This window comes from Callospermophilus lateralis, chromosome 4, assembly GCF_048772815.1.
Source record: "Callospermophilus lateralis isolate mCalLat2 chromosome 4, mCalLat2.hap1, whole genome shotgun sequence".
Lineage (NCBI taxonomy): Eukaryota > Metazoa > Chordata > Mammalia > Rodentia > Sciuridae > Callospermophilus > Callospermophilus lateralis.
This window is the reverse complement of record NC_135308.1, coordinates 153,713,487-153,735,253: the sequence shown is the minus strand read 5'-3', so window position 1 is coordinate 153,735,253 and position 21,767 is coordinate 153,713,487. Positions and strand designations below refer to the sequence as shown.

The window sequence follows — 21,767 nt, the reverse complement described above, 5'->3', positions numbered from 1 at the left end:
CCCAGACGGCAACCGGGCCCCTCCCCTGGCCTCTCTGAGGTCTAGGTGTGGTTCTCTGGGACCTTCATGCAGCTCACTCTCTCCTGGTATCTTCATGGAAATTCCTAGAGGCTGGGGAAGCCTCCATTTCTACCTCCACGGCTGCCATTCTGCTGTCACTCACCCACATCCAGGAGCCAAAGCCCAAGCAACGGCTAAGGGTGTGATTTCATCAAAGGTGTGGGAGGCACTAGGACGTTTCCTAGCCCCGGCTTCCTCCTCCTCCTCCTCCTCCTGCTCCTCCCCCTCCTCCTCCCCCTCCTCCTCCCCCTCCTCCCCAGCTCCAAGCTCCATCCCCCCCACACACTAAGTGGCCTGGGCATCTTTCTCATTTTGTTGTCAGAGACACTGTGGGGAACCCCTGAGATCTTCTTTCACCTCCTTTGTCCAGCCCTCTCTCCCCTCAACTCTTAACCCATTCACTTTGTGAAAGAAGAATCTAAACTTGGAACCCAATCAAGGACATGGTGTGGAATCTTCTAGATAAATGGGGAGGAGAAAAATCAAAGAGCTCACTCCGTCCCCTCGTGGAGCCCTGGTGGGACTTTATCTAGCCCAAGGGGCAGCAGGCTGAGGCGGGGCAGGCCCCTGGCCCCTTGGGAAAGGGGCTCTTCCCTGTATTTTCTGTGGAGCTGCTTCTTCAAGGAGACAGGGTGGGGGTGCGCGTGAACGTGGGAGTCCAGCCTGTCACTTTTTCCAAGGGGACGTGTCTGAGACTCCGAGAATGTCCCTGTGCATCTGTGTCTGTGCCCTTGTGCGGTGTGTGTCTGGGTGTCTCTGCACGGGGCGCCACCTGGGTACATGTGTGCGTGTTGGTGCTTGCCCATCTCTGTGTGTGGATGTCCCCCAGCTGTCGGATTCAGGTGGTGGCCCTGTGTACAGAAGCCCCAGCTTCTGAGTGTGTCCCTGCCCGGGCCTGTGTGTCTGAGGAAGGTGAGTGGAGGGTATGGGAGTGTCCTGCCTGTGAGCAGGTGGCAACGCGTGGCTGTGCAGTCAGGGGCGCGCGGGGTCTCCCAGAAGCCGAGCAAGCGGACACACTGTCCGCAAAGCAAGTCTGCTTTCCTGGTTTTGTTCCTCTCCTCCCAATGGGCTCCCAACCCTCCTTGAAAACAAAAGGAGCTTAAATGTCGCAGCCCTTCCTGTGTTCCCGAATGTTCAGAATGCTGCGGTGAACTTGAGCGGTGCCAGCTCGGATGCCCGGCCCTGCCACTGCAGCAGGAAGCTACCAGCTTGCCTGGCGCCACCACCCACTTACATAACAGGCCCGGGAAGAGGGGGGCAGGAAGGAACAGCACAAGCTCACTGCACCTCCACTCCCGAGCCAGTGGTAGGCCTTGGCTGGGAACTGGGAGCCCATGGAAGGCCTAACCGTATCATCTGAGGGCCTCCTTTAAAGTTGGCGAAGGAGAGAACACGGTCTTCATCTACTTTCTGTTGCTGTAACAGAGTACCTGAGACTGGATGGTTTACAAGAGAAAGAGGTTTACTTTAGTTCATGATTCTGGAGTTGGTAAGGCCGGGAGCATGGTGCCAGCCAGCATCAGTTCAACTTCTGGTGAGGGCCTCAGCTGCTTCAACTCACGGCAGACAGTGGAAGGGCCAAGTGGTATGATAGAGGCAGCCTTGAGCTCTAACAGCCTGCTCTGACGGTAACTAGCCCGGTAACTAACCCACGAGACAGGCAACACCCCTCTTAAGGACCTAATCGTATCTTAAGGCACCGCCAAGGGGCCAGCAGATGTCAACCTGAGCTTTGGAGGATGATGACAGATGGTATTCACACCACAGCACACATTCATGTGGAAATGGTACCAGGCCACAGGTGTCCTGGGACTTCCCCACCATTGTACCAGCTCAGCCTGGGCAGAAGGCCACACCAGCATTTCAACCAGAACCAAATACCTCCACCAGGGGCGCAGCCACACTCCTGCTTCCTGTCTTCCCTCAGCAGAACCTGCCCCGGTCCTCACTGAGTCAAAGATGTCCATTCCTGACGGACTCCTCCATCTATATATGTTGGAGTGAATTCCTAGCCTTGATCTAAACCCAGCTCCCACGGGGCCGTGTCTGAAATGCCATCCCCCTGCCTCTGTGGGCCAGCCACCCTCAGCACATGCCTCCCCCCATCCCGGCCTCCTCCCACCCCGGCCTCCTCCCACCCCGGCCTCCTCCCATCCCAGCCTCCTCCCATCCCGGCCTCCTCCCACCCCGGCCTCTGCCAGCCTTTCCCGCCTCTGCCTGTCTGGAGGCTGCTCCCCTGCCTCACCCTCCCCGATCCTCATCCCTGAAGTTCATGGTCAACTTCAAGGCCCACCGCACACACCTCCCCCTCCGTGAAGCCTGCCCTGGCTCCTCCGGTCCCTGCTCCCGTAGGTGTGAGCCGCTGTCCTTTTTGGAAGCTTTCAGAAGACACATTTGCCCTTGACTTATGTCTTCTGTGACTCTGTCTCTCTCCTGGGTGAAGCCAGCCCCCTGCGTCCCATTCCAGGGGCTCAGAAAACACCTGCCTGAGAGAACAGCCAGGCCCAGCCCAGCTGGGGAGTGTCCGCCTGGGGCAGCCTGGCTGGAGAGAGAAGGGCACTGGGGATGGGCACGGGGGGCGGGGGGGGTCCAACATCCCAGCCGGCTGTCCAGCGTCACAGTCGATCAACAACAGTCCCGTGACCCAAAAGGACCTGAGCGCCTGAAGAAGGACCCCAGGTGCTCTGTGGGCCTGACTCTGTCTAGGACACACATCGCCCAAGAAAGGCCACCAGGAAGACCCCGGCCAGCCACTCGGGTGCCTCCTGGCCAGTGAACCACCGAGAGCAGCTAGCAAGAAGGGGTGGGAGGGGACAAACTAGGGCATGTGTCCCAACCACAAGAAGCTGGCCCTGTCTGGAGAAATGGGCACACCGGTGGCTGGTTTAAGAGAAGATTCTGTGTGAAGTCTCCCACTTTGTGAAGGTCGGCCAGCTGTCCAACCAGAACACCAGCAACTCGCGGGGGTCCCAGTGAAACAGGTCTGCGGGCCACAGCTGGCCTGTGGCCTGCGGAGGGAGACCACCATCCCGGGGGGGGGGGGGGGGTCTGAGTCACAGGTGTGAGGCTGAGTCCTGTCCCCAACCCTGACTGAGGTTGGCTCCAAAGTCCACTCAGTCTCGAGGAACTGTCGGGTGCTCCAACACACTGACCCCGGGTGCAGAAAGGCGGAGGGGAGGGGTTCGGGAAACTTCTGGAACATCTCTGAGGTCTTTCCTCACCTCGGGCGCGGTGCGGTGGGGACAGTCGGGTGCGGTGGGGACAGTCGGGTGCGGTGGGGACAGTCGGGTGCGGTGGGGACAGTCGGGAAGCTCAGGCGGGCTGCCGGTTTGCTACATGACAGGACCAAGTGACCTCGTCCTGAGCTGTAGGTTCCTCTCCTGCCGTGGGTGGGCAGGACTAAAGAGCCCGAGGTCCTCCCAGCCTCTGGCCAACGAAGGAACCCTTGCTGACGCAAGGCCACGGCCCCGCAGTGGCAAGAGGGGATTCCTGTCCCCCGGGCCTTGACCTGGGAGCCTAGGCCGTAGCCCTCCCCTCTCTCACATGACAGTGTCTGGCGGCAGGTGCCCCACTACCAACGGGCCTGCCTGAGTCCTCACGTGTCACCCCTTGTCCTGGGGGATGGCCGAACCGTTCACCAAGCGGACACCAACGAGCAGAGGGCGGCTGGACAGGTCCCTGCGGTGGCTGGTGGTAGGATTTGTTTAGAGATGGCCCAGGGGAGAGGCCGGGGAGCTGGAGTGACAGGAAGGCACCCCACAGATGGCTCCCAGGAACGCTGGAAATATCCCAATACGATTTAGTCAAACCAGGCCGCTGCGTCTCCGCGGAATGTCAGCTCTGCCCCCACCACTGGGCTGCGTCCCTGGGCACTGAGGGGGACAGATCTGAAAGCAAACCCCCTCCCCCAGTCTCTGGGGATCTTCACTCCAGGGCCCCCGCCCCAGGCCTCCCCGGGCACTGGCAAAGGACAGGCACCTCTCCAAACCTGACTTCATGCTGACCATCAAGTCCCCCAGCCAGGGAGGGGGCGATGATGTCATTGGGCCTGTGTTTCAGAAAAGCAATCATCAGACTCGGAAGAGGATCAGCTTTCGAGGCAGAAGGCCAAACAGTTGATCTTGGCAAGGGCCTCCCAGGATTGCCTCATAGAGCGGGAGGGCTGGCATGCTCCTGAGCGTCATTCGTTATGAGCCGGGAGGTGGCCGCGTCCTTGGAGTCAGGAAAACCTCGGGGACCCTGTCAGGATGAAGAACATCCAATCTCAAACAAATGAGCACCAGCGTCACCTCTTCCCGGCAGACCCGCTCTTAGGGAGGGCGGGACACCTCCAAAGAGTCGCCCCACAGAGCTGTGCCACCCTACCCTGCACCGCAGTCCCTCTGCCGTGAAAAGGTCACCAGGTGTCTCCACCTGAATAAGTTCCAAGGAGGCGGGGGCCTGGTTCACTGCCGTATCCCTGGCGTCTGGGGCAGAATTAGGAAATCCATCAGTCTTGGCTGGATGGATAGCGGGGAGGAGGGAGTGAAGAACGGAACGTGCCCGTATTCGGGGACCCAGGGGCATATCCCGGTTTGCCCGGATGGCCAGCTGGGTGAGCAGGTGGGGGTCGGAGGTACACATTCCATATTTTAAAAGACATGTTCTTTGGGCTGCGGGTGGAGCTTAGTGGTAGAGCCTGTTTGAGTCCATTTTTCATCGCTGGGACCAAAAGACCCAACAAGAACGATATAGAAGGAGGGAAAGTTCATGTTGGCTCATGGTTTCAGAGATTCAGTCCGTGGCCGGTCCTCCCCATAGCTCTGGGCCCAAGGTGAAGCAGACATCGTGGCAGAAGGGGCGTGGCAGAGGGAGGCAGCCCAGGACTTGGTGGCCAGGAGGCAGAGGGTGGTCTGTTGACCAGGCACCAAATATAAACCCCAGTGACAAACCTCCTCCAGACACACCGTACCCACCTCGGGTGACTGTCCAGTGAACCCACATATGTGGATTAATCCACTGATTAGGATTAATCCACTGACTAGGCTACAACACTCACAATGGAACCCTTTCACCTGGAGCATTCCTATATTATCTCACACAAGAGTTTTTGGGGGGACACCTCACCTCCAAACTGTAACAGAGCACTTTCCTGGCATGCACCAGGCCTCAGGTTTGATCACCAGCAAGGGGGGGGGGGGGGATCTGTTAGTTGACAACCGTTGGCCGCCTTCTGCTCCCACCCCGGCCCACAGTCTCACCTTCACAGTCCCTCTCCTGAAGTCCTTGATCCCCCTCCTAACAGCTGTGGGGTCACCAGCCTGAGAGCACTGACAGAAGGCCCCACCCCAGGGACCTCAGGGACCGACCCCCCCCCGCCCCCCCACCGCCGGCCCAGGCTGCACTTCTGATGTGCTCTCAGCTGAGCTCAATCCTGGCCAGGACCTTGAGCCGGTCACTTCCCTCCCTGGGCCTCAGTTTCCCCTAGTACATAACCCTCAAGGCAAACCAGAAAGTGCCAACGTTTGGAACTTCTAGGGGGAGCCTCTCAGCCCCCTTTAGGAAACAGGGAGCCTTGGGGCTGCTCCCTGCAGCCATGTCAAGTTCCTGCACACAGGGGCCATTTTGATTCCAGCTCCTGAAGTCCAGAGCCCGGGCAGCCCGGCCGGGAGTCCAAGAGCAGGACCTTGCAGACTAGCTGCTCCGTAAGTCCCTCCCTGCTCTGACTTTCGGGAATGTGAACCGGAGTGTGGCTGTGAGAAAACATGTTCCAGCCGCCCTCCTCCGAGGCCACCACCTGGCCACCCTGCGGGCCACCCTGGGGAACGAGGCAGCCTGGGCTTGGCTAGTGGCACTAACGCAGCCTCCACCTTCCTCGGGACGCGGGGCTCAAGTCAGCACGGGTCGACCTCACCAGGTGACACAGGAAACTGAGGGAAGCCGGCCTGAGAGGACGCCCCCGTCCTGTGGCCCCTTCTGCTGAGTCTTGTGAGAGTCTGAGAGGGGTGAGGACGGGGCTTGGGGGAGAAAATGCCAAGTTGAGGCCCAGAGAAGGAAATGGAAATGGGCCATGAAACAGAGAGGTCGCGGGTGGGGAGCCAGGCAGGGGACACTGATGTGCGTGGGCAGGGCCCCTGTGCATTCTGCTGGACAAAGTGGACTTTTCCAGCCTGCTGGTCTCCAAAGCTATTTAGCAAGCTGGACTAATCCAGCCCAGCTGGGCAGACTATGAGCAAACAGAGCCCTCTGCGGGGTCAGGCCCAGCCCAGCCCTGTGCCTCCAGACCTGGCTCTGCCCTCTCTGGAGGGGAGTCACGGAGGCCCAGCAGGTGAGGCTGCTCTGAGCCCAGAACTCTCAGCCCCGACGGGGCATCAGGACAATCACAGACCTGCTTCTGCCCTGCCCTCTCCTGGCTGGTGAGCTTGAGTACGGCCACACCACGGAGCCACTTCCTGGCACAGAGGAAGAAACTGGGGCCCAAGAGGCCGAGCCCAGGGACAGGGCGCCACTTCACCCTGCCTTCCTAGTTACTATTAGTAAGTTACAGAAGGCAGAAGGATTGCCTCCACTTTGTCAAAGAAAACTGAAGTGTGAGATGACGAGACTGAAAACACACCGTGCACCCCGGGGGTTAGCCGGCTAAGAACTGTACAGTATTTCAGATCTAGAAGTCATTCAAGGAATTGCTATCCTTTTACAAATGACTTTGAGTCCGCTGCAGTGGTCATCCGGTCAGGCAGGGCAGCACTTGAAAACCCTAACCTGCACAGGAATCGCCGGAGCATCTGGTTAAGACACCGACTCTGAGCAGCTGTTCTGGGCTGGTTCTGTCTCATCTCTAGCAAGAGTCTAGCTGATGCTGGCGCCGCTGCTCCTGCGACCTAACTTTGAATATCAAGGCTCAGGACCTCACATATTCCACAGAGAAGGAAGGACCAGCAGAGAGGTGCTTATAGGTAGGCTTCCCGGCACTGAGAGCCCTCTCTGTTCCTATGCAGTCCCTCAGCTTAGGCCCATCTGACCCACGTGTAAACTGAGATTCAAAAGAGAAGAAATACTGGCATCGAGCCCATTCTCTGAGATTTGTAGATAGGGACCCAATTTCCTCCATCACTAGGCAACTCTCAGAGCAGTGAACTCAAGGAGCTGTGGTCCACTTGGAACCACCGGCTCCTCAAGGTGGGGCTTCCTTTCCTGCCGGGACGCAGGCTCTGAGGCATCCTTCCATTTATTGGGGACTCGGCTGTGGTGCTGGCCCAGGGGTCGCTAAGTCCCAGGGGCTGAGACTGTCCTGTCTGGTGAGTGATTTAGGAGGTTGGCAGCGTCTCTTGTTCTATTATGCAGCCTCTGAACATTCCGTCCAAAGGCCTTTTGGCACGACACACATCTTCAAAATGAAAGGGGGGGGAAATGAGCATTGCCCTTACTCATTTGCCTAATTTAAAAGCATCTAGAAGCTTTTTTTAGATAGAAAAAAAAAAAAAAAAACACACCATTCATCTGAAATGGAGGAAGCCCACATCAAGGAACCAGAGAAGAACGGAGCCGTGGGTTTCAGGGCTGAGTGGTAGTGGCAGACCCTGGTCTGGTTTCCCCAGCTCCTTTCAGCCTGGAGAGCAGTGCCCTTCTGGAAGCTCTGGCCGAGAGGAAATTGCTTTTTCCTCAAGGAGACCGCGGCCCCTCTCGCTGGGCTTGGAGACCGACGTTTTCACATCGATTCACTTGAGCCCACGGACATTTATTGAGGGCTCCTCGGCTCCCGGGTCAGGCGCTGGGCTGGCTTCGTCCACTCGTGCAGCAGAGATTCAGTGAGCGGGGAGCCCGTGCCGCTCACTCTCCACCCAGCCGTCGGCCAGGGTCCTGCAGCTTGGGGAAGGGCATGGCTGCCCCTAGTCCAGCCAGGGCGACCCTCAGTCAGGAACCCCGCTGACCTCTTGGCACTAGGGATGGCCTCTTGTGAAAAGTGTCTCGGTCAGTGCGACGCTGGGGCCCACGGGTAAAGAGGTCTCGCTTGCTTGGCTCTCTCTCTCCCTCCTGTCCCATGGCTGCCAGGGACCTTGGCCATGATGCCACCTAGGGACTGTTTGCAGGGGACGGCAGGTCAGACCTGTGCACAGCCCCTCCCCCCACTCCCGCCCCTCCCCCCTCCAGGCTCCGGCCAGAGCTGTTCTTTCCCCAGAGAGAATCAAAACGGTGGCATCCCCCTTCCACAGATTCCTTGCTGGGCTTCCGACCATGCACAGGATCCAGTCCAAACCTCTCAGGAGAGTTTACAAGGTTCTTTACAATTTGGCTCCCATGTGCTTCTCAGGCCCAGGGTCCCCTCCCTGTCACTCACCCTTCCCCGTCACCGGGAAAGGGACACCCACCCGAGGCTCCCCGGGACCGTGCAGAGTGAGGGCGTCCCTCCAGAAGACACGGGTCCCGAGGGAAATGTCCAACACATGCCAAAGGGCACAGAGAGGGACGTGAGGAATTCCCGTGTGCCCGGGCCCGGCTCCAAGGCAGGCCCAACACTGTCCCCGCACACCTGGCTGGCTTCCCCGCCCAGCCTGCGCTGGATTGTGTTAAAACAAACCCAGGACACTGTGTCCTTCCATGGGAGAATCCTTCAGCATGCGACCCTGAAAGGGGAGGGCAGGTCTTCATCTTTGGGGGTTCTGAATTTGTAGGGAAAACAACCAAGACAGGATGACCAAATCTGTGGTTCAGTTTTAATGTGCACGTATAATAAACCAGTGTTTCCAACATGCACCCTCACACACGCCCACACACTCACACGCACGCACACCCACGCACACACACACAAAGTACAGTGTGTCTACCCTCATTTGCACAGAGCAATGGAGATCTAATCTGAGATCCTTCTTGAACGTGACCCTGGCCAGCTGCCCTCCCAGGCTCTCCCTCCACCCGCCTCCCGGTCCTGTGGTCACCCTGACATTTCCTGAATCCTCCAGGAAACTTTGCGCCTTTCTGCCTTTTCTCCTGTGAGTACTTCCCCTTGGAACGCACTTTTCTCTACTTGGCAAACTCCTACTTGGCCTGCAAAACCCACTGTAAATGATACATTGTCCACACGGTGTCAATGAGCCATGATCTCCACTCGCTGTTCTTTGTTCCTAGAGTGTTTTCATCATAAATCTCTTAAGTGTTGACCTCACGAAGTTAAACTCTCTCATTAAAGTATCTTCTGACCCCACCAGCCCGGGAGGCTTTTCAGGAAAGAGCCTGGGTCTTTTCTGTGCCCCTCGGGGCCAGCGTGAGAAGCCGTCCGGCTCCAAGGCACAGCTTCTGTCTCCAGAGTCACCTGGACACATTGTTTAGTTCAGTCTCAGGTCCTGGCTGGGCATCAGGTCCAGGCACTGTGATGGGGCCTGGTGTGGATCAGAGGCCCCCACATCAGAGTCAGCAGCAATTTTTATTTATTTATTTATTTTTTTGGTATTGGGGATTAAACACAGGGGCACTTAACCGCTGAGCCTCCCTCCCACCCCTTTTCCATATTTTATTTAAAGTTTTGCTGAGTTGCTTAGGACCTCACTGGGTTGCTGAGGCTGGCTTTGAACTCGAGATCCTCCTGCCTCAGCCTCCAGAGTCCCTGGGATTACCTACGTGCACCACCACACCAAGCAGCAATCCTCTCTGAACCGGGCCCCTTTAGCCAGACACACACTGCCCTTGGTCACCAAGCCCCACCTCTGCCACGTCCTGGTAGTTTCTGCCAGGTTCCCTCTGGTCCTGAGCCACAGGCCCCACAGTGGCAGATGGGGACCAGCTGCTGCCATGCTGCCCCCGGCTCCTGCCCACCCTCACCTCCTGCTTCCCTGTGAAGGAGAGCAGGCCCCTGGGTGTCCCCTCCAGCCCTGACCTTGCTCCCCTGTAGCTGGCCCAGAACCCTCTGGAATGCCGGGGCCAGGCATGGTGACCTGTGGTCCCCTTGTGTGGGGGAGCCCCGCCCACCAGCACGCTCCTGCCTCCAGGGCTGCACTGTCTGCCCAAGTCCAGTCCCTCCTCCACAGCTGTCCCCCTCCCCACAGCTGCTCTCCCCACGGGACGTCCTGTTTCCACATTCGTGGCGTTTGCAGATTGAAAGGCTCCCCGAGGCCTAGCGGGGTGGGACCCGGGTCCTGCCCGTGCCCCACCCCCCACCCCTAGTCCTCCGGGCACTGTGGTGGGACCCACCCGCGCAGTAGGCGGCTTCCAGGGTGCCTGGCGTGTGCTCTGCAGCACTTGTTTTAGGTCAAGACTGGCTGCATGGGACGCTGGACTCCCAGGGCCCTGACCCCCAAGTTGAAGTCTTGGTTTGGCAAATTCGTTTTGGGACCTCCCCGCCACTAAGTTTTCTTATTTATAAAGGGAGGCACCGCCCTCCACCCTCACTTCTCATGAAATGTCTAGGAGAGCAGCCTGACCCGCCACGGGAGGGTGTGAACTGAACTCCACCCTGCCCCGCCTCTGCTCTGGGGACCTCTGTCTCTTCCTCTGTGCAATGAAGTTTGCTCTGTTGTGCGGATTGGGGCAGCGGGTGGGGCTGGTACAGTCTGATGAAGAAGAGTCGGGGGTCTTGGTGGCTGAGTAACCCTGGAGGAATCCTCCTATCACTCTGCCATATAAGCAGAGCTGCCTGACCCCCCAGCCCAGGAGAGAGCCAGGGGGGCCCTTGTCCATCATTCTCTTTGGGCTCAGAGCCATCTCTCTGGATGTCCCTTCCTGAGGCCCACACATGACCATCTGCTGCAGATACAGCCCATCCAGTCCCTGCCCACCTCTAACACAGGGTGAGGTCCGTGAGGGTCCCAGGCCCAGGAGCTCCTGCCCCCGGGACATCGGGGTGTTCCACCCTCCCGGCACAGGGTGTGTTCACCAAAGCCCTCGGAACCCCACAGCTGAGGGATTTTTCCTGGAGGTCACTACCCGTAGCATGATGGGTGACCCACTCCGGCTCCAGACCCTCCCCTCTCAAGGATGGAGCCGGGGCTGAAGCTCCTGGATTCTAACCGTGGCTTGGTCCATGGGAGACCAGCGCCCACCTGAGCTCTCCAGGAGGCTGCCACTGGAACAGAAGATGCTCCAAGCATCCCTGTCACGCAGGGTGACAGGGTCTAGGGAGCTCTGGGTCGGGCCATGCAAGCAGAAACCAAACACACATTGGTTATTGTGTCTCGGCCTGAAACATTCTTCCCTCTGACCCTGTCCCGGTATCAGCTGATTCGTGGGATGACGAGGTTCATGAAGGAGGAGCTGAAAGCAGGGACAGCCCTTGCTCCAGTGGTGACACTCAAGACCTAGTCTGGATTCGGTCCCTGCAGCCGGAATCAGCCAGTGAGACCCTCCTCCTGCCCAGAGGGGAGGTCAAGGGGCTGTTGGAATGGCGTCTCATCTAGGAAGTTGGCAAAGGATGGACCACAGTTTAGAGACCTACGGGGACTTGCCCTCAGGGTCTGCAGACGCAGGAAATCCCACCGAGGGACTCACTATCTTATTGGGGCTGGGGTGCAACTCATGTGCCCAGCACTTGCAAGAGCCTGGCTTGGTCACTAGTGCCACAAAAGCAAAGAAATTAACTGATTAATTAATGGAGTTAAAAATGCATTTAAAAATCAAACACCAGTCATACAACGGATTAGGCAGCAATGGAAAGGAGCGAAGCACTGAGGGCTGCTGGGACACAGAGGGATCCTGAAAGCCCGCACAGAGGAGCCCGTCACCGGCAGGAGCACGTGGACGGCTCCGCGTGCAGGAGATGCCGGGATCAGCACATCCAGAGACAGAAAGTGGGTCAGTGGTTGTCAGGGGCTGGCGGGAGGCAGGAATGAGGAGTGACTGGCCGTGGTGACAGGGTTTCTTTCTGACTGATGAAAATGTTCTGGATTTAGGTAGTGGTGATGGTGGCTCGGCTCTGTGAATAGAATGTAAACACCGAATCGTGTTCTGTTTTGTTTTGTTTTGTTTGAGATCAGGGCTTAGGGCCTCACTGAGTTGCTGAGACTGGCTTTGAACTCGCGATCCTCCTGCCTCGGCCTCCTGAACCACTGGGATTACAGGCGGGCAGCACTGTGCCCGGCTCTCATGGTGCATGTTAAAAGGGTGGATTCTAGGTGTGTGAGTTCTATCTCAGGAAAGCTTTTATTTAAAAAGAAAATTCAGGCAGTGTCACTAGAACTATAGAGATCAGAAGTCACGGTATTTAATAAAAGATCACTCAGGTGTACAGGATAAAAACCAGGCAGGGCGTCACAGTGAGAGTCTGGGTATCACGGTACGTAGGAAATGCACATAGAATCATTCTGCACGTAAGGAATGTCAGATAAATCCATTATATCCATGAACTGATAAGTTTTCAAATAATTTCAAATCAGATTTTTTACAAGAAACATCAGTAAAAAAGGAAAATTATTTTATTGAAAAAAGATCCATAACTGAAGCAAGTGGTAACTGGAGGTTATTCAGATGGATTTTAAGTGAATGTCATTTTAAATTATTCCCAAAGAACTTCTGTCCAGGATCCAGATAAGTGTAACATGTGCTTCACACACAAACTCTCATCTTGACAGTGTTGTCCTGCGCTGGAGCGCTCACCCCGTTTACAGGGAAGTGACGGAGACCCGAGCGGCTCAGAACGTTGCTGGACGGGGGGCCATAGGGAGGCCACCAGTGGTGCCGAGACACAGGTCCACCGGCTCCCAGCCTGTGGTCACTCTCCCACTCATCCCGGGGCACTCTGCAAACAGTTTCCCTGAACCAGACAAGGGCCGTGTCCTCTGCCTATGCCCCGGGGAAGCAGTATTTGCCGTCTGCAACGCCAAGTCCACCTCTGCAACCTCGGTGCTGTGATCTTAGGACATTGTAAGTGGGAACATACACTGAAGCCCAGAACCGGATGCTGGAGTAGCACGGTTATGATTGGCTGTTTCCTGAAGCCACCAAGAAGAGGCTTGTAAGTGCCCATATTAAGGATCACCTGAATTGCAAAGGACACTTTCTCCACCTGGAGATGGTTCTAGAACGTTCCTATCAAGGTGCAGACTTTATAATCCCAGCGGCTTCGGAGGCTGAGGCAGGAGGTTCACAAGTTCAAAGTCAGCCTCAGCAAAAGTGAGGCCCTAAGCAACTCAGTGTGACCCTGTCTCTAAATAAAATACAGAATAGGGCCAGAGATGTGGCTCAGTGGGCAAGTGCCCCTGAGTTCAGTCCCTGGTCCAAAAAAAAAAAAAAAAAAATACGTACTGCACATTAGGATGGAAAACCCAGGAAATTCGAGGTCCTGTGGCTCTCATGCCAGACCAAGGGGGTCTCCTGCAGCCTGCCACTCAGGGCCATCCAGCCCCCCCAGGAGGATATTGTCCACATCCCTCAGGAAGGTCCTCGTGGGAGAAAGACTGGCCGCCTGAGCCTGTTCCACACCATAAACATCACGCAGGCAAGAACCAGAAAAGCCTATTTGCAGACAAATACTATCAGGTTGTTTATTCCTGATGGTTCCGTTTCTCAGGGAAACAGGAAACCTAGGAGAAAGGAATGTCTGCCCTTTGGTGGGCAGGTTTAGCTTAATTATTCTAAATATGCTGCCGGTATTTTTCCAAGACCCACTGAGGAGGGAGAGGTGATGGAGGGTTCCGAGGTGGAATCCCAGGGCAGAGAGCCTTCAGCCGGGCAGGAAGCCCGTGGAGTTCGCTCAGCAGACAGTCCCGGGGCCGCCTGCGTGCCAGACCCGGGGCTGGGCGAGGACGAGGGGGAGGAGGAGGCAGGATATCTATCGTGGGCACCCGGTGCCGGGTGGGACCACTGCCTGAGGTTGGAACCAGGTGGGAGAATGTTCTTGAAGTTCTTGAAGTTGTTTGGAAATGTGGAGTCAGAGGTGTTGAGTAGCCGGGGCAGGACCACCTGGGGCCAGGCCAGGAGGCGGGTCTGCAGCTCAGGAGGGGCCTGAGGGTCCATCATGAGCAACAGGATATGAGACCCACAGCTTCTCAGAATGCTTTGCAGCCTACGGAGGGCCTCAGACACTTGTGGGTCAAGCACCCAGAGGAATCCAAACGATGGAAGTGCCAAGCAGCAGAGGGGTGACCCAGGCTTGGACATTGGAGCTGTGACCTGAGCGAGGGTAAGAGTTGACTCGATGAAGAGGAGCAGGACTGCCTTCCAGGAAACAAGAAGAGCACATGCAAAGGCCCTGTGCCCCTAGGGAGCAGATTACTATTAGGGTGTGGAAGGAAGCCAGGGAGGCTGGGCCGAGAGGCCGATGGAGGAGCGTGGGAAGGACGGGGCCTGGGAAGAAGGCAGAGGCCAGACCCCACAAAGCCCTGGAGGCCATGGACAGGAGTTTCATCTTGACCTGCTTTGTCCGCCACGCGACCCGGTGGTGTTTTGCAGATTTGTCACAACAGGACAGGACTGGAAAGGGTCTTCTCCCTCGTGACCCGAGTTTCTTCACTTGCAACGCTTCCTTCCTGCCTCCCGGGCCTTTCTGTTTCCAAGGAGCAAGGAGCCCTGTCAATCGGCCCCCCACAACGCCCCACCCACCCCCTCACCTCGCCCGAGACCAGAGATGAAGAGAGTACAAGGACAACAGGTAATGCCACCTGCCACCTGCCACCTGCCAGGCCCTGGACACCGCCCAACTCTACCCACGCCTCTGCCCTGGCCATGACGAGCAAGGGACCGAGTCTCTGTGACTGACACTGCAGTGACAGGGGTGGGGTTCAAGTGGTCTTCTAATCAGGGAAGTGGAAGCCGAGTCACATGGAGCTCAGGGACGTGCCCGACGGCCCACAGACGTGAGCGTGGGTCCTTCTGAGTCCTCACTCGGTTACCAGCGAGCACAGTCTGGGCACACGGAGCCAAGAGCATCAGAGGCAGGATGGGGGCTCTGGTGCAGCCCGGCCCCGCGGCTTCCTGCTGAGACTTTAGGCAGGAGACTCCGCCCCCTTGGCCTTCGCGCTCCTTTTTATAAAATGGGAATAAAAAGCAGGCGCCCCCTCCCCACAGCGCCCCGAGGCCGGCCTGGCACCCACCGTGCCCAGGAGAATCTTCCTGAACCTGCTTTGTGGGTGGCTGTCCCACGTGCCCAAACCCTCCATAGCTGTCGGGTGACCTCAAATACTGACCCCACTCCCACCTTTGGTGACTGGGTCACTCCCCATCCGTCCTCCCTCACCCAAAGTCACAACTCTCCCCAAGAAACCTTCCTCTGGAGTTGGCCTTACCAGACCCTGACCCACAGGGTCCTTCTGACTCTCTTTGCACAGGACACCCCTCCAGTCCTGGGAGGCTCCGTCTAACGCGCAGTCACCGAACGCCCTGGCTAAAGCACAGACCTGTGTGTCCCCCAGAGGCCCAGGCGCCAAAGATCTCGTCTGCAGCCTGAGGCGCTGGGGGAGGTGGTGGAACTGGGGGGAGGCGGGGCCGCGGGAAAGAATTCAGCCACTGGGCGTGCCCTTGAGGGGATGTTGAGACACCACTGGGCCTCCCCTTCCTTTCTCACCTCCTGGACCCTGTGAGGTGAGCAGCTGCTCCACATGCTCCCGCCATGTTGCCCTGCCTTGCCACTGGCCCAAAGGCCATGCGTCAGCTGACCGTGAACGGAAACTATTGTAGGGACAGACGAGGCAGGGCACCCAAGACAGCAGGAAACAGTTTTGTTTGGCTGCAGCCAGGTTCAGAGGGCACAGCTTTTGCTGTCATCAATCAATCCCTGAACCCCGAGCTCAGGGAGTTTCAGAGTTTTGTACCCAGCACGTAAGGGGAGGGGCTCAGAAGCTCACAGTCTGCAGAAGTTCACATAAAGCAGCTCTTTCTCTCACTGTTCTGGGCAAGTTAACCCTTCAAGGACAGCACCTGAGAAGGGGAGAGCTTCTTCTCCCCTTTCTTTCCTCCCCCTCCAGCTGTTACCATGGAGCCCTGGTGTAACTTCTCTTAAAAATGTAGACATCTCTGAAGCCCAGCTCAAGGAGAGGCCTGGTTTGCACAGTTCTACAAAGTACTCTACCGGATATGTTTGTGAAAAACTAGTGAGGGGGTGTCCAGCACCTGGAGTGCTGGTATCTTCCCGGCCAGTGGCCAAGTAAACAGGGCAACACAAAAATAGGAAGTTTATCTACATTGGACTCTTTTGCAGAGACTCTTTTGCTGACAGCCCTAAAATCAGCCCTGGTGAAGAGGGTTTTTCTGTGGAGAAAGGGGGTGCCCACTTCAAAACCTCTGAAACTACTAGTTACGTTCCAAAATAAAGCTATTTATCTCAGGTATTTTGTCACAGCAATGGAAATGTGACTCACAGTGCTGCCCTCAGGGTGTTTGCTGTGTGCCGGGTCTTGTGTGGAGCCAAGGAGCCACAGTGGTAGCAAAACAAGCCGTTTCCTGCCTTCAGAACATCTATAGGAGAGCAGAGAAATGGACAAGAAAGAAATGAATATATAAATGCAACTAGTGACTAGCACCATGAAGGAAGAGTTTAGGGTACAACAGACAGGCAGTGGGAAGCACCTCCTTTAGAACAGTGGCCAGGGAGGGCTGTCCAGCAACAGAGCATTTCAATAAAGAAGTGAAGTTGGAGAAGGGACTGAAGAGTGTTAGGAAAGGTCTTTCAGGGAAAGGGCAGCATATGCAAAGGTCCTGAGGCTTCAGGTAACATGGTCCACTCAGTAAAGACCCAAAAGGCCTGTGGGTTGGAACATAACGTGTGGCCAAGAGTTGAAGTTGGGAGGATGGAAAAGCACAAGCGGAAACAGAAGAGGCAGGCAAAAGCCGGGTCAGGCAGCATCTCATAGTCGCGGAGCGGAGGCCCTGTTCCCCTCCAGCTCTTCCAGACTTCTTCAGGGAGACTTCCGTCCTTGATTTTGGTCAGTGAGCTCCTCCAAGTTTTTCTTGGCTTTGCTTTTTCCATCACTATATCGGTCTGTTTTCTGTTACTATAATGAAATTCCTGAGGCCGGTACTCAGTCAACAGAAGTTTCTTGCACTCACAGTTTGGGGAACTGAAAGTCAGAGATTGGGTGGCCCCATCGGCTTGGCCCCTGGTGAGGCTCTTGGGACAGTGGCATCACAGTGGCAGGATCTCATGGGAGAGGAGGCCACCACAGGGTGAGGCAGGGAGCGGGGGGGAGCGGAGGGGAGGGGAGGGGAGCTCGCTTATTTCTCCCAATCCATTCTTGAGGACCAGTTCCCGCGAGAAGGACTTGAGGGAGCACCTCGGTGACCTGGTGACCTCCCACTAGGCCCCGCCTCTTAAAGGCCCTCCACCTCAACAGCAGCGCACTGGGAACCAGCGCCCCCAGGAGAACCGTGGGGGACTCCGTCACGCTGCCACTTAGCTGGGGTCAGACACTGCTCATGGTCCCAGCGCCAGAGCCCAGACCAGGAGGGGCTCGCCTCCCTGGGTGGGCAGCTGGGCCAGGCGCCGAGGGCCTCCTGTCCAGCTCCAGGGCTCCAGGGCGAGGGTGGCCCACCGACCTCCGGGCTGAGGCCCTTCTGCCTCTGATCTGCCCAGGGAGCACCCTGGGGGACCCAGGCCCCGCCTACTGCAGTTTCTGTGGCTACGTTTGAATACGCCCTTATCAGGGTGGAGATCTCTGTTTTCAAAAATCGATCCCCCCCCCCAACAGGATGCCAGGCCTCCCCAGGGGCAGCTGGACTCTGCAGCGCTGGGGGCCGTGAGGGGCCGGGCCTGGGGGAGGCTGGCCTGGCCTCCAACAAATAAAGCTCTGTGGGAAGGGAAGACAGAAAACAGCCACAAGATGTTCTGTCCTCTGTGACCTGTGTTTGGGGAGCGGCTGGCAAGGGGCAAAGGGTGGAAATGGGGGGGGGCTTTGAAACCCGTTCAACAGCCGGAGGGAGGGGAGAGGGCCGGGGGGAAGGCCCGGTGGCCCTGGGCAGCACCGTCGGCTGGCCTCCGCCTTCTTCCCCGTGACGAGGGGCAGCGAGAGCCGCTGATGCTGGTGGTCCCTTGCTCCCCTCCCCGGCCCTCCCTGACACTCAGCACAGTCACGGCTGCCCGGAGAAGACGTCCTGGGTGGGCTCCCCAGGGCACGGGCCACGCCCACTGCCACTTGTCCAGCTCCAACAACTGACAGTGGAACATCGCCCCAGGCTGCTGGTCTCCCTTAGAAAAGCTCTTGGCCTGGCCTCCAGGAAGCAACACACTAGTTCAAGTTCATGAGGACCTGCGTCCAGAGGTTCCGAGAGACGCCCTGCCTGTAGGAGCACAGAGGGAGGGGGAGAGAGGACGAGTACTGCAGACACCCATTACCAGGAAAGCAGCTTCCGGAAGGATTTCAGCACCTTCAGACGTGGAATATTACGCAGTCATAAAACTGTGGGGTTAGGACCGCTCCTGTGAACTAGGGAGAGGGGTGTGCCCAGTGTGATTTGAGAGCTATTTTTGGGGAAAAAAAATCACCCTCAATCACCCCATGTGGCCACTTTTGCCAAGAGGGAGCAGGTGACCATGGGGGGTGGATATCAGATGCACCAAACAAGCAAGATCAGTGGCCTGGGGCTGTGGGGGGAAAGCTAAGAAATACGTCTGCAGCAAAAATAGGAAAACACTGATGGTCTGATATTAAGTGATGAGGTGGATGTAAAATTCTCTCTCTAATATCGTAGACTGTCCTGGATTTTCTAGTTGGGCATAAAAATGAGGACAATAAAACAGCGTGGATCCTACCTACTATTTGATTAAATGATGGGGCTGTGTCCATCTCGTCTCATTTTCATAACCCTTTTAACACTATCATTTCAAAAGTGTCACTTAAAAAAAGAAAACTCAGCCAGGCACGGGGCACACGCCTATAATCCCAGCGGCTCAGGAGGCTGAGGCAGGAGGATCACAAGTTCAAAACCAGCCTCAGGAACGCGGAGGCACTGAGCCACTCAGTGAGACTCTGTCTCTAAACAAAATACGGAATCAGGCTGGGGATGTGGCTCAGAGGTGGAGTGCCCCTGCGTTCATTCCCTGCTACCAAAGAAAGAAAGAAAGAAAGGAAACCTCGTTGAGTGGCCCACCCTATCCGCCATGCCCACCCCCTGCCCAGACCCACGGTCTTCACCTGGGCCGCTCCCTCTGGTGTGAGCTTCTGATTTTTCTGGTTGTGACTTTGGTTCATTCCCTCAGCGTTATCAGAGGTTGTGAGGCTGCAGTCTCCGCTCTCCTTCCTCCATTACCCAGTCTCCCTGCCCCTTCCCACCTCCCCACAGTATCTCCCCCCCCCCACTCTTTACATGCCAGGTTAGCATCATCGGGAGCTGAGCATCTTACATTCCTTGTCTCTCCTCCCAACAATCCTGGGACTTGGGCATTATCCACCCCGTTTTGCAGGTTTGAAACCTGAGGTTCAGAGAGGGTGAATAGCTAGCCCAAGGTTAAACGGAGAGCAAATGGCAGGGCCTCTGGCACACCAGTGTCCATGGTGGGGGTCAAGGGAGAAGAACACCCATTTCTCCTCCACCTCGAGCTCCCCCTTAAAATGAGAGGAGTGGAACCCCGAGTCCTGGACTGACAGGGGTGCTGAAAGTCTCCATGGATGGCTGGGGAACAACACACCCCTGGGTTTGGCCTCTCCCACTGATGAGATGGGTAAGATGTGAGACTTTGAACCCCCGCTAGTGGGACTTCCCTCTGCCCTTTAGAGCCTAAGTCGGTACGGCCGTTTTGCAGAGCAATCTGGCAATATCTAGACCGTGGAGACAAGTGCTCCCCAAACCCAGCAATTCTTTCCCTGTGGATGTCCCCAGAGAAACATCCCACGTGCTGAGAGGAGGTCCTGCTCAAGAGGGTTTGCAGTGGTCTTGTTTGTAACTGGAAAAACAAATCACTTAAAGGTTCATCAGCAGAACATGCGTGAATGGTAACGTATCCAAGGAATGGAATACCATGCAGCAGGAAAATGAGTCCAAGTTACATTATGAATGCACGTGAATCTCACAAGCATGTGGAAACAGACATGCAATCGATTCTTTGGTACCACCGACACGAAGCTTAAAAATGTGCGACCCATGGCTTGGGGAGTATGTATAATAGGAAAATTATGAATAAATGCAAGAGACTAATAAACACAGAATTCATATGTGGGCTACCTGTGGGACGGGAGGGGAGAGCGTGATAGAAAGAACGAGAGCGGAGGCTTCCTCTCTTTGTTTTATTTCTTAAGCAAGGTGCTGCCCACAACAGGGTTCATGGAGACTTTTCTCATATGTGAAGCATTTCATAACACCTATTAAACTAACAAATAACAGCCGGGGACATTCTCCCAGATAATATTAGGTGGAAAGAACAGGAAATAAAACTGGATAGGCGCTACACTCCCAATTTTATAAAAACAGAACAAATCAAAAGAAAAACAAATATTGGGATTTTTTTTTAAAAAAGACCAACATATAATACACTGAAACTGTTGGAAGTCTGAGGGTGATTGTCATAATCTTCTTTAAACTTACCACTTTATTCTATTTTTCCCAATTTTTTGGTTTGTGCATATGGCTTTTGGAATCAAAATCAAATATTGCTTCTTTAAGGCATGCGCTTGCTCTCGCCACCAGGGTGTGGTGACCCACAGCCTGGTGTGGGGGAGGGGGGTTACTCGGAGTCCACCACAGGAAGCTTGTTCACCCCAAGTATGGAGTCCAGCAGGGTCAAGTTCAAGTCCTCAGCTCACCCCTCCCAGCTGCTGAGCTGAGTCTCAGTTTCCCTGTCTGTAAAGTGGTAACAAGCTGCCTTCCCGATTGCATCCCGGGGCCACTGTGGGAGTGGAAGGATGAGGTCCAGAGGATGGCTCTGTGACCTGTAGGGACCCTCCTGCAGCAGTGACAGCAGCTACGACATGAGAGACCAGGCACTAGCCACCCAGAGGGAAAGCTGGGTTCCTCGGTGGCCTAGTGTGATAGGACAGACAGCTCTGCCAGGGGACAGTCCAATGACAGGCATCAGAACATAGAACATCTGTGCAGCCCGGAGCGTGGGACGTGGTGACCCCTGGCTGGAAGTCATCTAAATGGAAGGGAGTGGCATTATCATGACACAACAGGGTGTGGGGACTTTGCCCTCAAGCAACCCAAAATAGTCTTCCAGAAATCAACAACCCACCTCAAAGGCATAGGAGTGACATGAAGGACCTTCTTGTCTCTGTGGGTTGACGGGTGCCCCAGACAGGTTGGTTTGAAGAGCTCAGAGCTCTCTTTCGGAAGCCAAAAGCACTGGCGTGTGGGATGTGTGAGCCACGGCAGGATGGCCACCCACAAAGCAGGACCGTGGGGACCCAGGGCAGCATCAGATGGGTGACTTCAGAACAGGAAGTGCCCACAGCCCAGGTGACCGTGCTCTGAGATGCTAACAGGTGATTTTCTCTTGCCTCTTTCAGCTCACAGCCCCGCACTTCCCGGTGGTGATCAAGCTGGGACACGCCCACGCCGGAATGGGCAAGGTACGTGAAGCAGGTCACTGACCGTGGACACACCCCCAGCTTCCCCAGGGCACCTGTCGCCCACCCTCTGCTCCCTGGGCATTTGTGACCTCCAGCAAGTTACCATCCGACCTCTCTTGGTGGCTCATTCCAATAGCAGGTTTGAAACGAGTTCTCCCTGCAGACTCAAGACAGCATGCGAGATGCGGGCACTTTCTTTCTGCTGTGGGAGAATGCTCCTTGTTCCCTATGAATAGATTGTCATGCTGGGCAGTTTTGAGACTGCTTAGACAGGTGAGAGGTGATCACCGGTAACACAGAAGACCACAC

At 56.2% G+C, this 21,767-nt stretch overlaps 1 protein-coding gene across 2 annotated transcripts in view; it reads left to right on the top strand.

Annotated features, from left to right (window-relative positions):
- Nucleotides 1–21,767, top strand: part of Syn3 (synapsin III) — a 374,313-nt gene that overhangs the window by 295,812 nt on the left and 56,734 nt on the right. For both annotated transcript variants that reach the window (XM_076853264.2, XM_076853263.2), the window contains one exon: nucleotides 21,396–21,458. In XM_076853264.2, coding sequence (XP_076709379.1) covers nucleotides 21,396–21,458 — 63 coding nt within the window. The remainder of the gene's footprint in view (nucleotides 1–21,395; nucleotides 21,459–21,767) is intronic.